The following is a 17,010-nucleotide window of genomic DNA, read 5'->3' on the forward strand; positions in this document are numbered from 1 at the left end:
GGTGAATAGATGGATGGGTGGGTGAATGGATGGATGGATGGGTGGGTGAATGGATGGATGGATGAATAGATGGATGGTTAATAAATGGATAATTAGATCAATAGATGGATGGATGGGTGGTGAATGTTCCCTCTCGTCCTCCATGACTCACCCTCCTTCATCTCCTTATCCTACAAACTGCTGCCATTGACCCTGATGAAGCAACGGCCCTCGGGAATACGTGTTCACATGTCATCAGTTCCTGGTAACCAGGATGTGGCAAACGCTTGTGCTGAGGTGTCCCAGAGACCCTGCCCCCCCCCCCCCCCCGCCAGTTCCAGGTGTTGCCACAGTGCCAAGGTCAATATTTGAACTGCAGGGCCGGGTTAAAGGCCACTCCTATGAACACTCCACATTCACCAGCTGCACTCGCCCTGCCCTGATAACACGGATCTCACACACACACACACACACACACACACACACACACAAACACACGCACATACTCATTATTTTGTGTGTTTAAGTTGACCACATGCTGAAGGTGTGTTGCATTTTGACAAGATCCATTTAGTTGAGGCCTTGAGTGCGTTGCCCTGGAGCAGGTCCAGTATGAGGCGGGGAGCTGTTTAGGACTGAGGGGTGCGGGACCAGGATTGTGAGGGAGTGGGGACCAGCTGGAGCCGGGTGATGCTAGTGTGGCGCTATGATGTTTGGATTGTAGTTTCAGCTGCAGGCCATGAGACCCGGATCTGAGTGGGCTGATGGATTGGACAATTTGATGGATGTGGGGTTGGAGTCAGAAGTTGGGGTCAGAGGTCAGGGGTCAGACAGAGGCCAGGGGGATCGAGCGATTTTGGTGTTACTGATGATGTCTTGTGCTAATATTGACTTTGCTGAGGGGGAAGTTACTTTGTGTGTGTGTTTGTGTGTGTGTGCGTGTGTGTTTGTGTGTGTGAGTGTGCGTGTGTGTGTGGGTGTGTAGGGGGGTCAGTGGAACATGAGATGGACAGTTGCCAGCCTGACTGTCGTCCTCTCCAACTTCAATGCCTGCAACATGGGGCTAAGAACTAAAATCACTCCAGCTCAGGTGTTGGTGCAGCTTCAGTATTTCTGGTGTTTCTATTTTATTATTTTACATTTCCAAAAAAACAACAAAAACCTGTCACAGTTTTCCTCCACACTGGAGACGTGCGACATGATCGCCTCTGCGCTGGCATCAACAGCTCTGACCCAACCTAGGATTTATTAAACCCTTAATATAGTCTGACAGGCACACAGCAAAGCCTGCTGGGTATTCAGACTTCAGGGACAGGTGTCGCATGTGGCGCAGAGACCAACAGCGCCTCCCTGTGTTTAATTATCTTGTTGTGGCTAATAACTAATAACAGTGACGCCTGCTGACGCTGTGTTTGACAGTGTCTGTTAAAATTTTACACAACAATCACAAACTCCTACATGCAAATCCTGAAAAGTTATGATGGAGAAGCAATCATCCATCATCATCAATCCCTCCATCACCCCTCCAACCATCATCAATCCCTCCATCACCCCTCCATCCATCATCAATCCCTCCATCACCCCTCCATCCATCATCAATCCCTCCATCACCCCTCCATCCATCATCAATCCCTCCATCACCCCTCCATCCATCATCAATTCCTCCATCATCCCTCCACCCATCATCCATCCATCTATCATCAATCCATGTCTCTCTGTCTCCCTCTCTCTGTCTGTCTTTCTCCGTCTCTATCTGTCTCCCTCTCTCTATCTGTCTGTCTTTCTCCGTCTCCCTCTCTCTATCTGTCTTTCTCCATCTCTGTCTTTCTCCATCTCTGTCTTTCTTTCTCTGTCTCTGTCCCTCTATCTCTGTCTCCCTCTCTCTATCTCACTGTCTGTCTTTCTCTCTCTCCGTCTCTCTATCTCTGTCTGTCTCCCTCTCTCTATCTGTCTGTCTTTCTCCGTCTCTGTCTCTCTATCTCTGTCTGTCTCGCTCTGTGTCTATGACTGTCTTTATCCCCAACCTCTCTGTCCTGCTCTCCTTTGCCCCAACCGCTCGAGGCAGATGGCCGCCAACGTTTCTGTACATTCATGGCCGTTGTGGTGGCGCTGCTCGCGCTCCCTCCCAGGGATCGTCGGGTCTCTTTAGGGGAGATGAGAAGGAGGCGGTTCAAACCTGCTCCATTAACAAAGCGTGACGAGACGAGGATCGTATTTTTGGAGGCCAACCTGGAAGTTCCCTCTGAGAACATCTAAACTAAGAAGTTCCCAGTGTGAACATGTGAACATCCACAGGAGTCTCCCCCTTTGTTTTCTAAAGTGGTACGTTCCAGGGATGGCTCACTCCATAGTGTTGCCTCGTTCCTCCTCTGCTCATCAGTCCTGAACCTGTTGGTTGATCACATCCAGCAGAGGATGGCTGCGCCTCGGAGGGGAGATCTGTCCGCGTCTGAGAGGAAAATCCTGCAAGTTATTGCTGCTGGTAAGTACGACCTCATACTCTTACTCTTTCATGATGTACTCTTATCATCTCTTGATACAGCTAGCTAACACATTTATGATATGATATGATTTGTGAACCAGACAGACGAGGTTGTTTAAGTATAAAAAGTAGTGCCAACACTGTAATAAACACATTTATTTGCTCATTGATGGGTCAGTCACGCCCTCAGGCCCTCGCTCGCCACCACACCGGTTTCTGTAAAAATGTTTGGAATTTTCTTAAAAATTCCTGGTAAATTGTAGGGCCAGGATAAAGATACGAGCAGCTGCTGCTCTTGGAGTTTTCGCAAGAATTCTCCACCGACCAGCAGCACACAACATACCAGACACGTGACTGCATGTGAAGGACACACATCTGTGTCGTATGTGAACTGTCAAACCTCTCGCTTCCTCCCAGTCACGTTCTGACTGTGAGGCGTTTGTTCGGCAGGTGATGTGCAGGAAGCCGCCGAGCTGCTGGCGGATGAAGACGTTCGGGTCGACTGTTTGGATGAGGTAAGACATCACATGACCTGGTGACACATGACAAACCAGTTGTGTGCTCAGGCAATGCTGAACTCTGACAAGAGCCACGAGGAAATTATACAAAAGTCTGAATCTGCCCCAGAATGGCGTAGGTTGTTTTTTTGAAAGTTACGTGTTCAGGCTAGAAAACTTCAGAGATGTCAGGCACATGTTCCGCACGCACGCACGCCGGGAACTGATGTTTGAATTTTGCATGAAGGCACAGACTAAAGTTTCCACTACATGCTGCTAATACCACCTCCTGTGCCCACAAGGTGGCGCTATGACTAAAGTTCAGCTCATAAGCGTGTTCAGTCCAGGACTCTCATCAATGATGTGAAGACGTGGCGTCCACTTCCATCTGCACCGCAATGATGAACCTGTTGAAATGTAAAAGTCACATATTGGAGGAGAAGCGGGTGACAACAGTGGGAGGAGTTTATTAAAGTGTGACACCTGGAAAGGGCAGAAATAGCAACAAAACTGTAAATTAGCATAAAAATGGCAGACTTCCTGTCTGGCTTTTAACTTCCTGTTAGGTTGTGGACTTCCTGTTGGGTGTCTACCAAACTTGTGGGCAAATAACAGGGAATCACAGGTGATCATTTGTTAACTATTTCTAGGGGGCTGTGAGACCTTTTTAGCTCCAAGCATGAAAGCTATCGACCACGGTGACGTCGCCACGCGTGTGCCGGGGTGAGCGAGCCTGAGGGGCGGGTCAGGCTGCAACACCTGACTCAGCCGGGCGAGGCTCTGATGGATCAATTAACTAACACATTAATAAAGAGGAACTCTACTTACAGGAGGCTCATGCTGCAAAGGTGGGGACACCCCCCCCCCCCCACACACACACTCTGAGCCCCCCCCAAACAGCAGTGTTGGCTATTGTGTTGGCACAGATGGAGACGACTCCTGAGAGGCGGACGCAGCCCTCCAGTTTGTCTGATAATAGCATCGTGCCACGACATGCAGCACTCAGGCTCCTTCAGACTGTCACTGTCAGGTGCGCTGACGGAGCGTCACACACCACCGCCCACACACACGAAACAATAGTGTGTGTGTGTGTGTGTGTGTGTGTGTGTGTGTGTGTGTGTTCGTTCGAGCATTCTTGGATTTCAGCAGAAAGTCTTCAAAGTTCCTTCATTTAAAACCCTCCACGTGTTCCTAAGCCGAAGCTTCTCTGGTCTTTTGTCACTCACACACATTTTGGTTGGTTGGTTCCACGCTGGCTTCGTGTGCAAGTGACCTTTGACCTTGATCAGCTGTTACTTGCAGGCGTTCATGACCTTGTGTGTATGTCGGTAGCGTGAACATGATGAGAGTGTGTGGACGGTCGGCAGAGCTGAACCGCTCATCCACACGGATTGTTTCGGTCGTCTCTGTCACTTCGTCCTCTTCCAGATGTTCCGCCCCTCTGGTGTGATCCCGTCTGCCGTCCTCTGTGTTTATTCTTCTTATCTATTTTCACTGTCTGGATTTATTTTTATGTCACTTCTTATTTCTTCTCCTCTGCCGGGTTTCTTTTGTGCTCTTGACTTGCTGATCGTATTTCTGTCCCTCAACTTCCAGCTTTCATTTCACCCTTCAAAGCATTTGTGAACCTCTGTTGTTATAAAGTTATTCTACTGTGACCACGCCCCCTTCAGCTGACCCCCCTCGTGTTGATCTGACAGGATGGCATGACCCCCCTGATGCACGCGGCCTGCAAGGGGAGAGCAGACATGTGTCGCCTGCTGCTGCAGCACGGCGCTGACGTCAACTGCAACCAGCACGAGTACGGATACACGGCGCTGATGTTTGCGGGCCTGTCAGGTACGTGTCACCGAGGCGTCACCACTGCTGGTCTAGCCTGAGCTGCTGAACACCAGACCTCCTGTCTGTCCTCCAGGGAAGACGGACATCACGGCAATGATGCTGGACGCGGGAGCGGAGACTGACCTGGTGAACTCGGTTGGCCGCACTGCTGCTCAAATGGCGGCTTTTGTAGGTGAGACAGGAAGAGTTTTGTTGTGCACCGGAGGTTCTAACGAAAGCCTTCACACCTCACCTGGACATTCCTCCTCCAGGTCAGCACGACTGCGTGACAGTGATCAACAACTTTTTCTCGAGGGCAAGACTGGAGTACTACACCAGACCCCAGGGCCTGGAGAGGGAGCCCATGCTGCCCCCAGGCCTGGCTGGACCCCTGCACAAGATCATCATGACCACCAACCTGAACCCGGTCAAGGTGAGACCTGCTGGCCTGCACCAGAACACCTGCATCTGACATGAGCTCCATCCTACCGTCCTCTCATACACAGTGTGGGCAGCTGGCCCTTCATCGTGTATGATGAGGAGGAAGATGTTCCAACTTATGAAGCAGGAAGTCCTGATAGAGAGGTGAATGACTCCAAAATAAAACAGGAAGAGTGTAAAATATGTGAAGCAAAGGAAATCATTACCTTAAGACACTAGATGATGATAAAAGAGTAATTTTAGCATGTCAACACTTTTACCAACAGTTTTATGTGTAGGGTAAAAAAGAAAACCTGCTCAGGTGGGGGGGGGGGGGGGGGTCAGAGTCCACTGGGGGGCACAAACGGTGAGAAACCATCTGAAGGGTCTGTGCTGCTGAGAGTGAGACAGGTCTTGACCACCAGCAGAGCAGAGAACACACACACCGGCTGGCGGGAAGGTTTGAACCTGCGACCTCCTTGCTGGGAAGCAGGAAAAAGTTGGCCCAACAGTGCCACCATGTGGTCAGGTGACACGCTTGACTCCTTAAATATAAACATGAAGACAGGATTTGATCAGCATGTTCTTGGATGACACCAAATACTTTTTTCCTCCCAGCGATTTCTGTTTTTTCATGGAAACAATGTTTTCTATGTTTTTACCTGAATCAGCCTTCGCACAAACCATATTTGTATGACTTCAAACAAAACTTAGATATTTTACGCTCAACATATTAATATGATGCACTTAATAAGCCAAGACTCTAAAAAGTGATGTTTTACATATAGCCACATCACGCATTGCCACATGGGGGTGCTGCTGCATACCACAATATTTCTGTTCTACCCCACTGGACCTCCAGGCCAGTGTAGCACACCTTCCATACTGTAGGAGTTTGTTCTCTGTCTCCATCCACAAACATGCTCCTCTGAACAGCTTTGCCCAGAAATGTGTGTCCTCCCTGTCCCCACGTCAGATAGTCATGCTGGTGAAGGAGAACCCCATGCTGGTGGATGTGGGAGCTCTGGAGAAGTGCTACCAGGTGATGGACCGACTGTGTGAGCAGTTTGTGACGCAGCAGGACACGAATGAAGTTCTAGCCATGAAAATGCACTACATCAGTTGTGTGCTGCAGAAATGTTTGGTCTTCCTGCAGAAGCGAGATGAAAAGCTGGATTCACTAGTCAGGAGGTGAGAGCTCGACGAACCCAGCACATCCACATGTTTCCCTGCCCTGTTCAGTACTGAGCCCAACAAATACGCACTAGCTTGACATAGCGGATCAGGTCACTTGGGGAAGGGATGTGTTTGAGGGGCCATCAGGTCTCTGACTGGGGTCTGAGGGTTCTCAACCTGGGCTCTGAGTTCTGGCATTGATCTCTGGAGTCGCCTCAATGATATTTTAGATTCTGACTTAAATCTCTGGTTCACAGTTACATGTGGTCCTAATACAGTGAATTATGGTTCAGGAGTGTTACAGACCTGGGACCAAGAGGGTTCAGTTCATGGGATAAATAAACCATGTTGGAACCACCAGGTCAGGTCAGGTGCCTCTCAACGAATATACTGGAGGTCACTGGAGTTAAGTTTGTGCTCCAAAAAAATGATCCACAAGACAGACGTGACAGTCTGTAGATGAGCAGGAGTTGGAACGTTCCTCATCCAGGGAAACGGCAGCGCCGATCCGTGACTTTGAGACTTAAGTTGTGGTGGAGATGAACCTGTCTAACGGAAACATGTCTTATCTTTGTGCTGGCTGGAAGCCTGCTGAAGGGGAGGGACAGCGATGGTTTCCCTCAGTACCAGGAGAAATTCATTCGGGACTGCATCAGGAAGTTCCCCTACTGCGAGGCCACACTGCTTCAGCAGCTGGTGAGGAGCGTTGCACTGGTAGAGACTGTAAGTGGATCATACACCAGCGAACTGAAGTAGTTTGTACCACTAACGACAAATCCAGACCAACGAGGGGGAACGCCTTTAGCACGTTAGCTTGTAGTTGCTATGGAGTAAACCTCTTACCTTTGATTTTTCTGAAACAGTCTATCTCATCCTGTTGCCAGGGCAATGACCCGACAGCGTTCTCAGTCCTGACCCAGGCTCTGACAGGCCAGATGGGATTCGTGGACGCAGACTACTGTGCTACGTGTGGGGAGCGGGGGGCTGAACAGAGGTGCTCCCTCTGTAGAGCAGTAAGTCAAAGTCTCCACCAGCTGGGATGGTGCCTTTATTCCAACATGTCAGCAAATGTCTTCATGGAATTCCACTCAGCTTCTGTTTCACCTCACAGCCACGTTTGATTTCTTCAGTCTGAATTTGCCAAACTAGTTTTTACAATGCAGCAGACACCAACACACCAAACCTCCCGGGGGCTGGGAGGCGTAGTCAGAGCAGTAAGAGCAGTGGGAGGCTAACGGTTAGAGGAGGGTCGCCGGTTGGATCCCCAGGACAGGAATGACTAATGTGGGCCCTCAGAGGCAGCGGATGCAGGTGTGACAGTGATCAGGCATCCCATGTACCCTCCCTGCTGCGTGGATCCAGGGTCATGACCAAGCTGAAGCACCTATGATTAGAGATGACGCCGTGAACTCTCAGGTCAGGGATTGGTCAATAATTCTGTGATGTCACACAACCTGTAACCCCTCACAGAACGGCCATAATTGCACCCCCCCCCCCCCCATTGATCCGACTTTTGGTGCTTTTTGGCACTTCTCAGGTGCTGAGGAGCTCGACGTGACACCTAGTGACCTGAGATCAGAACAAACCAGAACATGACGTTAACTCACGTGCCTTTGTTTGTTTGTTTGTTTGTTTTGAAGGTGACGTACTGCAGCTTGACGTGCCAGAAGCTCCACTGGTTCACCCATAAAAAGATGTGCAGGTCTCTGCAGGACAAGGATTCGGTCCAGAGGAGGGACAACCCCAGGCTGCGGGAGCTGAAAGGTGCTCATCTTCTGTCTGAGCTCAGGGACGGAGGCTGGAGAGCAGGAGGCACAGCAGCAAACCAGTGATCAGCACCGTGACGTCACTGTTGACCGTGACGTCACTGTTGACCGTGACATTAACGTTAGCGTGAACGCTAACGTTAGCATTAACGGTGACACCTGCAGCTGTTGACGCCGGGCTCTCTGGCTTATTAGGCTCCAGTTTATTGATTTGGGTTGACAATTGTCGACATGTTCTGTGAGTTGCTTTGTAATTTCCTGTCTGCCATTGTGATGTGTACTTCACACACACACACACACACACACACACACACACACACACACACACACATGCACACAACCAGAGAATTTTCAACTTTTTTTGCTGTTCTGGGAAATTTTCATTTTCCAATAATCAAAATATTCCACATGAAATTTGAAATTATTTTTTTAATTAGATACTGTAGATCATTGTTCATGATACTTCCTCTGTCACTGTCAGGCCCACTGAGCGTGCCTCAACTACACACTCACAGTAAAGATAAGTTATATGATGCTAATGTTGCTATTGTATCTCCGGCTAGACGATGAGAGCGACCTGGTTCTGGAGACGGCCAACTTCCTGCAGGAGTTGTGTTTGCGGGCGGAGGAGACAGTGGCGGCGGCTGCCGGCGGCTGTCCAGCAGAGCTGCTGGTCCGCCCCTCTGGCGGCGCCCAGGGACCCCCATACACACAGGACTCACCGTACTAGCGAGGAAATCAGCAGTATCTGGAGATACTTTTAGAACATCAGTGATACTGAAGCTGCTCACAGAGGTCCATAAACTAACTCCTGCGAAACAGGAGATCTGTTCAGATTTGCCTAAGTATGAAATATTGTAAGTTAATGGCGGCAAACATCCAGGGGAGCGAGGCAGGGGTGAGTCTCATGTGATGTCAAACCCGAGAAGGCGACTCTCCTTTCCTCCTAGTCTTTTTTTAGATGTTAATTCTCTGAGTGGCTTCATGATTGAAAATACTTTGAAAACCTAGAAATGAGTTCAATTGTAGATCTGAGGGATTTGTATCGTGTTCGATTTCTCTTCTTTTGACTTGAAAAATAGATGACAAAGTTTGTGTGCATTTGTGAAAACAGAAAAATATTCTAATTTTTGGCCCACAGATGGTGCTAGAGAGCTGGCTGTGCAGGTCCCCCCCTCTGGTGGAGTTTATTGATCATATGTTGTTACAGTTTCGAGAAGGTTTCTGTACATAAGAACTCATCATTCTCTGTGTGTATGATTCATCTTCGGGGCCAATCACAGAAATGTTAATGTGGTAAATGCAGCTCTCAACCTGTGAATTTGTGGTACCTCGAACGTAAGAATCAAGTAGTTGTGTGAATATGAGTGTATCGCCTTCATTTATGTTGTATTTGCTCCTCATCTTCCCCCTCACCGTGTCGACAACGAGCTGAGGAGCTGGTGGACAAACCATGTCAACAGCAGGGGGCTAAATGACCTCACTGGGTGAAATAGGTAGAGGAAAACCACCAGAGAATCTTTGATTCTCACTACAAACATGGCGTCATGGCGGAGAGCTACAGCGAAACGGTTGACTACAAAGATGGCGTCAGTGGCGTCTCTCAGAACAACTTGGTTCTCTGGGTCCAGCAGCACGGAGGTGACTGGTGGTCCAGTCAGATTTACTGGTGAAGTTTCCACCGTTGTGACACTCCACCCATGAATAGAGCAACAGCAGCACACACAGGCTACGTTAAACAGTGTCTGAAAAAGTAAACAGTTAATCTACATTTAGGGAGTTGGGCTGCGAGCTGCGTCAGGGGCCTGGCGGTGGGAACCATGTTGTTTTCCTGCAGTCTTGAGATCACAAAACCAGCATAAGCAGAGCGATGTGGAGCAGCGTTTCAGAGCAGAACCTGCAGGCTGGAGGCCTGAACAGACCGAAGAGACCTGGACTCTGACGAAGCGCTAGAGCATAAATCCTGCATAGACCTGCAGAGGGAATTTTTCCGTCAAGCCAACGTGTCGCTACAGAGAACAACCACAAAGAGCAATGATGACGAAGAGCGTCCTGATAATAAGGCTGATCTACCAGCCGTCCGGTCCGGTGAATCAGGGTCCCTCGAACTGCTCCCTCCAGAGAATGAGTCCAGAGATCCAGCAGCTAGAGGACGAGTCCAGCAGCGACGTGCTACCTGACATCAAATGTAGAAGAACCGAGACCTGGAAGCTTGAAGACAGGACTGAGCTTCATTCTATCAACTCTGCATGTTTCTCAGTGACATATTACTACACATGTAGGCATGCAGGTCCTCATGTTTGGACGAGGAGCGGCGAAGGCGGATCTTTGATCAAAAGCCTGAGTTTTGCTCTCTTGCTTAATTTAAGATCCCCACCTAAGTTTACCTGACAGGTAAGAAGACAGATCTGCGAGGTGATGACAAAAGAGTTTCCAGGTTATAAAAGACTTCTCCTCTTCCTCAGTTTCTCACGTATGACGAACATCCTTCGGCGATGCATTGGGTTTCCATAGACCTCTTTCTTCCCATTGTTCCCAGCTCCTGCTCCCGTGGGAGCTCAGCGACCCCCGTTACTATGGTGCTTCATTATGGTCACCAGCAGCCCCCCCCCCCCCCGTGTCACACTGGCTCCGGACTGTTATGAACCACACAAACCCAAAGTTTCTGAGATGTAAAAATTAGCGTTTACTCTGCAGGATCAGATGACTTGGATAGTCGTCTTTCACCCCCCAGGTTCTCCTCGCGTCTCAGCCTCCATCATCCAAACCGCCACCTGGGTGACGTGACGTTACAAACACAGCTTTTTAAGGAAACTGGAGCTCATTTTGAGAGCAGGAGGGAAAAACACTGCCTGCCTCTGTGAAACAATAATGACATGAGATGGACAGAGTTGGTGTGGATTTATTTTCAGGGCCATCAAAGGGGAGACGAGGTGGAGTGAGGTGATTGTCAGGGAGCCCTGGGAAAGCCTTGTAAGACGACACCTTGGGTCTTAGGGCAAAGTTTCGGCGAGATGAAGGTGGAGGGAGGCTTTGTCTGGCCTCTGTATGATTTAGATAATGGACATCCACATAAATCATGAAGGTGAGCTCATCCACGTGGCTCGACTTGGACGGAGCTTCATCTTCATATCAAAACCATGTTTACAATACAAAACTCAGCTGCCGCGGTTCTGCAGGCCAGCACATCGAACTCAGACTCCAGACGTGTGAGGTGGATGTTCTCAGTCAGAGGACAGGCCCACGTTCTCGCACTCAAGGTCAGGAAAAACGTCTTCTCTTAATCTGTAAGTAGTCGCACACTTGAAGCTGCCCAGGGCTTCACAGTGCAGAACCGGACCAACTGATCCGTGAGCTGCATCGGTGCTGTTCACGTTTTCTTTTTTAAATTTTGAGCTGAGGTCACAGTGGGGAAATGAACTAGCCAGTCTACACGTGTCCCTCCAGAGGACAGTTTCATGTGATGCCCTAAGTGGAAAAGGAGGAGGTGCAGTAGATGTCGTTAAGCCTGCTTCTGCAGCAGTGCTACGAGGTACTTCTACGAGGTACTGCTACAAGGTACTGCTACGAGGAGGTAGTGCTACGAAGTAGTGGTATGGTTTCAGCTCTGGAGCACAAGAATTCAGTTCTGAGTCAGCCTGGGTCTTAGTACTGAGTCGTTGCTCTGAGTCTGGCAGGGTCTCAGTTTTGCGTCAGGCTGGGTCTCAGTTGGGCGTAGTGTGTCCGTTACAAATCAGTTCTAGTGGAAGTCTGGGATCGGACCCCCGCCGGCCTCCGACTGGTGACTGGCCGGCCGGAGTCCAGCAGTCGGCGGTTGTGATCACCTGCTTCTCAAAGGTCCTTTAGAGAAACGGCTCCAGACGATCCACAAAATCTTACGTGTGGGCGTCCTCAGAGCTTCCAACGGTGGTTGAAGCGTAAGCTGGCGCGGGTTTGCAGTCGGATGAGGTCATCAACAGCAACAAGGCTATCAGATTCGTCTGCAGCCGTCTGTGCTGCCACCGAACACCCGAGGAGGGACAAACAGCTCGGTTGTTCTCTCTTGTCTGCAGGCGTTGTGTTTTACAAGGAGATGCTACGAGGAGAGGAAACCCTGTATCCTTAATGTGTGCCCTAATAAATCAGCCAAGCTGCTTCCATGCTGCTCCAATGATGACCTGATGAGGTCCTGATCCGCTGGGTCCAGGCTGGCTAACTGACACGCAACCGTCCTGGGAACAACAGGAGGACGGACGCAACCTGGCAACATGTCCGTCTCCTTTGATTGCAGGTCTCACACCAATGTTTAGCTCTCAGTTTGTCTCAGGCAAACTCAAACCAGCTAATCTCAGCTGAGAAAGTAAAAGAATAGAGATAAACAGCTCATCATGAATGACTGCATGGGAGTACTGCTACTGTACAGTAGTAATACTGCAGTAGGTTACAAGGCCATGTGTGATTTTGGTATAACCATCATTCCCTGCTGCTGGTGCTTCCTCTCAGCCGGAGTGAAGCTGCTGCAGGCTGCTGATGGGGAGCTGAACACGGCTGAAACTAATATATCTGACCATGTTGGTGCAGAGGCCTGCTGTCACATGACATCAGGGCAATGAGTGGTCGCTTTTCTCTACCTGTCAGCCCTACATGGCAGCAGCCCTACATGTCACCTCTACATGTCAGCAGCCCTACATGTCACCTCTACATGGCAGCAGCCCTACATGTCACCTCTACATGGCAGCAGCCCTACATGTCACCTCTACATGTCAGCAGCCCTACATGTCACCTCTACATGGCAGCAGCCCTACATGTCACCTCTACATGTCAGCAGCCCTACATGTCACCTCTACATGGCAGCAGCTCTACATGTCACCTCTACATGGCAGCAGCTCTACATGTCACCTCTACATGTCAGCAGCCCTACATGTCACCTCTACATGTCAGCAGCCCTACATGTCACCTCTACATGGCAGCAGCCCTACATGTCACCTCTACATGTCAGCAGCCCTACATGTCACCTCTACATGGCAGCAGCCCTACATGTCACCTCTACATGGCAGCAGCCCTACATGTCACCTCTACATGGCAGCAGGCCTACATGTCACCTCTACATGGCAGCAGCCCTACATGTCACCTCTACATGTCAGCGGCCTCCGTGTCAGCTCTACGTGTCAGCCGTGATGTTTAACCTTGTCTTGCTTCGTCAGCATCATTCCTCTTCTTGGTTTCTTTCCAGGAGAACTGGATTCTAAACCTGTTTTCCACAAGCTTCCTCCATCATGTTGAGGTTAGCAACATGCCGAGCGATCCATCTACTAACTACGACCCTCCACCTGGAGCCTGGCTACAGCATACCAGCGCTGTTACTTCTCAGCACTCTGTAATTGGGACAGTTTTTATTTTTATGTTTTTAAATCAAAATTTCTTCTAGCCTTTACAAATTGCACCTTTGAGACCCTCCAAGGAATGAGCAGAGATCTTAGTTCCTGAGCTCACCTGCTATTAAGATCCATCCAGGTGTGATCTGATCCCCGGTAATCTGCTCTGCTGGGTATGGTCACACTAGGCTGTAAGACATGTGTCCACGTGTGTCTCCTGTGACCAGATCTCACCTCCAACAGGCAACGGTCATGCTACATTACTCCTGTTTGCAGTGGTTTTAATTAGCATATTTAGCAGTTAGTGTTTAACACAGGTGAGTGTGTAGCTGTGACTCAAGGTAACCAACTTTATTTCAGGCACAATGTAAAAACCCACAAGCGTCTGACACGTGTCGTGTTAGCGTTGATCCCCAGGACAGCCTGAGCGTTGTCGGTCACTTTTATTCACCATGTAGTTTTTTTGGAGACGTGTTCATGACGATGTTGCTCTTCCTCTGACCTGTGACTGCTAGCATCGTTCCCGCTGGAGAATCTGGAGGCCAAGTCAACTCAAGGAACCGCATAGGCCACCTGACCCATTTGCATTTACTCTGACTAATACCTGCGTGTTCCAAAACCATTCAAACAGAACCAGACTCACACCTGCATGGTCTGACATCGTTTTAGTAGAACCCGCAAGAACTTTTCCAGGACCAAGAACGAGTAAATCTGAATGACAAGTATTTGCTCCGTTCACGTTTGACTCAGTGATAGAACGATGTGTCCGTCGGTGACGCGCGGCAGAACCAGCCTGCTCCAACAGTCGCACCATTGTTGGATCCAAGCAAACGACAGAAGGACAAAAATTAGGTGGATTTTACAAGTTATCTCAACAATTTCAACATCCCAAAAACCATGGATCCTCCTTCTCACGCGGAGCACTGAGGGGGGGGGGGGGGGGGGAGGCGCTGGCTGGATGGACCTCCGCAGCTCCAGCTTTTCTATGAAAACAAGCTGGTGAAGTGAGCGAGTCCTGTGCTTGCTGACCCACCAGGTGTTGAGGCTGAATGAAGAGGCGCAGCCCTCATCAGAACAGGGTTCTGAGATCTGGTGTAGAACCCGGGTAGCAAAGAACTCACTGAACTATTGTTGAGCCTGTGCTGCTGTGTTTGTCGCTGCTGTCTCTTCACCAAGTGTTTGGTAATATCGATAAGTAACATTACATTTGATCAACAAGGGAAAGCAGTGTTTCCCAGCTGGGAACACACATGACATAAATGAGACAGAATAAATAAGTGACTAAGTTAAAGAACGAACCAACAGTGAATAACTGGTGGCAGAGGCCCGAGCTGTGCTTCAATCTGTCAGTGAGCTTCAAACCAAGGAAGGAACAGAACCGAACGGCGTCTCTGAACATTTTTGTCCAGCACAATTGTGGAAAAAACACACAAAGTGGCTGAAACGTGGTCCCTTGTTTCGTCTTATTTCAACTTCTTCTGCGGAACCATTCAACCATTATGCTGCCAAATGAAGGGAACTGCAGTCAAGCATTGTAAAGCAGGGAGGGAAACACAGAGTCTTTGTCCGGGGAAGCTTTCTCGGTGCTGCGGCTCCGAGGGCAACCCTCAGCAACATCCTGTCTGAATGAGCAGCAGGTGTGTCTGCAGGAGGGAGATTAAACTCTCTTCTTTGAATATGGGAGGCTATTGACATGAGAGCACACATGGAGACAGGCCTCCAGGAGCAGCCACCTTTCACTCCTCACTGCGCTTCAGGCCTCAGGACACTCAACAAAATGGACCTTTGTCTGGTTCCGGTTTGGCCTTTGGGATTAGCGTGTTTTCATCAGATGAATTTCTGCAGCTCTTTGATGTGCCTTTGTCCTGCTCTTTGATGTATAGAATACCTCAAACACACACGCACGCACGGTTGCCTGTGACATCACGGTTGTTGGATTATTAGCTGATGACTAAGCATGAACAATGAGATGCATCTTTTGAGGATGTTTCCTGACCTCAAAGAGGGTAAACAGGAAAGCGTTCCAGTTCATGAAGTCAAATCTGTCATAGAAGTCATTCCTCATGTGTGAGCGGAGCTGGTGTGTGTCTTTGCCCGTGCTGATATCAAGACTGCATGATGTGTGTTACTATGCCTGCTGGGATGATTTATTTATTCTTTCTGATCCTTCATTTCTAATTTAGAGATCATTTTGTCACATTTGGTGGTTGAGCTTGAATAATGAACGTCGCCGTCATGCTTTCCTGAATGATCCCGTAGGAAGACGGAGTGGTCAGTTGTGGAGGAAGCGTGGAAGAGTGTCACAGAGCCGTTAAGTTCCCTACTTCCTGCCTCGGGGTGGGAACCACAGCCTCGAGTATGAACTCTTCTCATGGAGCAGGTCCATGTCAGGTCCATGCTCCACCCTAACACCCATCAGCCAAAACATGAAAACCTCTTGCTGGATATTGTTCAGGTCCAAAAAAGCCGGGACTCTGGTGTCCTCAGGTTTCTGGTGGGATCGAGACCCTCAAAGCAGATTTGTCTCTTCAGAGATGTCTGAGGCAGGACCTGGTCGGTGGTGTCAGACCTTCGCTCCTGCTGCTGTATCCAGGAGACGCCCCCCCAGGTGCGTCACCACTAGACCTGCTGTTCTGACTCAGTCGTCTTCCCATCAGAATCTGTCAAGAGTTGCTCAGATCCTCACCTTTGTCCACTTTTCCAAAGCATCAGCTTCAGGAAGTGTTCACGTGCTGCGGCGCGCACTGGTGCCTCAGCGGTGAGGAGGAACTCCCGCTAATCCCTGCCTTTGCGCCGTGATGTCCACCTGCTGTTCTTACAGGATATAATTGACAAAGAAACATCAGTCTCCTTTCCTCCGGAGCGAAGTTAAACATCCTGCTGTCAGCCGGTGCAGGTGATTCTTTTCACTATTCCGACTGTAGCCCACAGCTTTCAGGGAGAGAAAAGAACTGATACATGAGAAAATAATGCCTGAACATGCTGCCGCAGCTGGAACAAGCTCAGGAGCCTGGAGGGCCACAGATCGCCTCACAATAACGTGAAGTATGGCAGCTGTTGAAAAGAACGCCTCATCGCTGACTAATGCCTCTGTTGTGAAGGAGTTCCTGTCGGCAGGAAGCCTGTCTGGCACGAACACACAAGACTAGTGAGCGAGTTTAACACCACTGTTTATTTCAGAGGAAGACAAAGTTTGATAGAAGAAACCCCAACATTCTTGATAAAAAAATAAATTACGTACGATTCGCTCAGAAGAAACCCACAAACTCTACCTGCAGACAGATCCCCTCCACTCTGAGTACTGCATGTACTCATTATTTACTCATTATATACTCATTATTTACTCATTATATACTCATTATTTACTCATTATTTACTTCTTATATACTCATTATTTACTTATTATATACGTGTACACGCCCAAAATGACCTTCACACTTGACACTGATGAAACCCATTGTGCTTTGACCCGACGTGCAGCCTTTAAAGTTGTGTAACAGATTTTATTTGAATTC

General features: G+C 49.2%; 1 protein-coding gene across 2 annotated transcripts; it reads left to right on the plus strand.

The window, feature by feature from the left end:
- Positions 1-1,875: 1,875 nt before the first annotated feature.
- Positions 1,876-9,496, plus strand: LOC147241092 (ankyrin repeat and MYND domain-containing protein 2-like). 2 transcript variants are annotated; one of them, XM_086193008.1, is made up of 10 exons: positions 1,876-2,461; positions 2,912-2,976; positions 4,659-4,797; positions 4,874-4,972; positions 5,052-5,212; positions 6,176-6,390; positions 6,963-7,098; positions 7,260-7,388; positions 8,016-8,139; positions 8,705-9,496. In XM_086193008.1, exons 1-10 carry the CDS (start codon positions 2,395-2,397, stop codon positions 8,869-8,871), a joined length of 1,302 nt encoding a protein of 433 aa, XP_086049134.1. In that variant the 5' UTR covers positions 1,876-2,394; the 3' UTR covers positions 8,872-9,496. The 2 variants fall into 2 exon arrangements, with proteins under 2 accessions (XP_086049134.1, XP_086049135.1); XM_086193009.1 differs by having other exon boundaries at positions 6,963-7,071.
- Positions 9,497-17,010: the final 7,514 nt, after the last annotated feature.

This window comes from Aulostomus chinensis, chromosome 22 (genome assembly GCF_037954235.1).
Source record: "Aulostomus chinensis isolate RoL2024-O1b breed Wild chromosome 22, RoL_Achi_v1.0, whole genome shotgun sequence".
Lineage (NCBI taxonomy): Eukaryota > Metazoa > Chordata > Actinopteri > Syngnathiformes > Aulostomidae > Aulostomus > Aulostomus chinensis.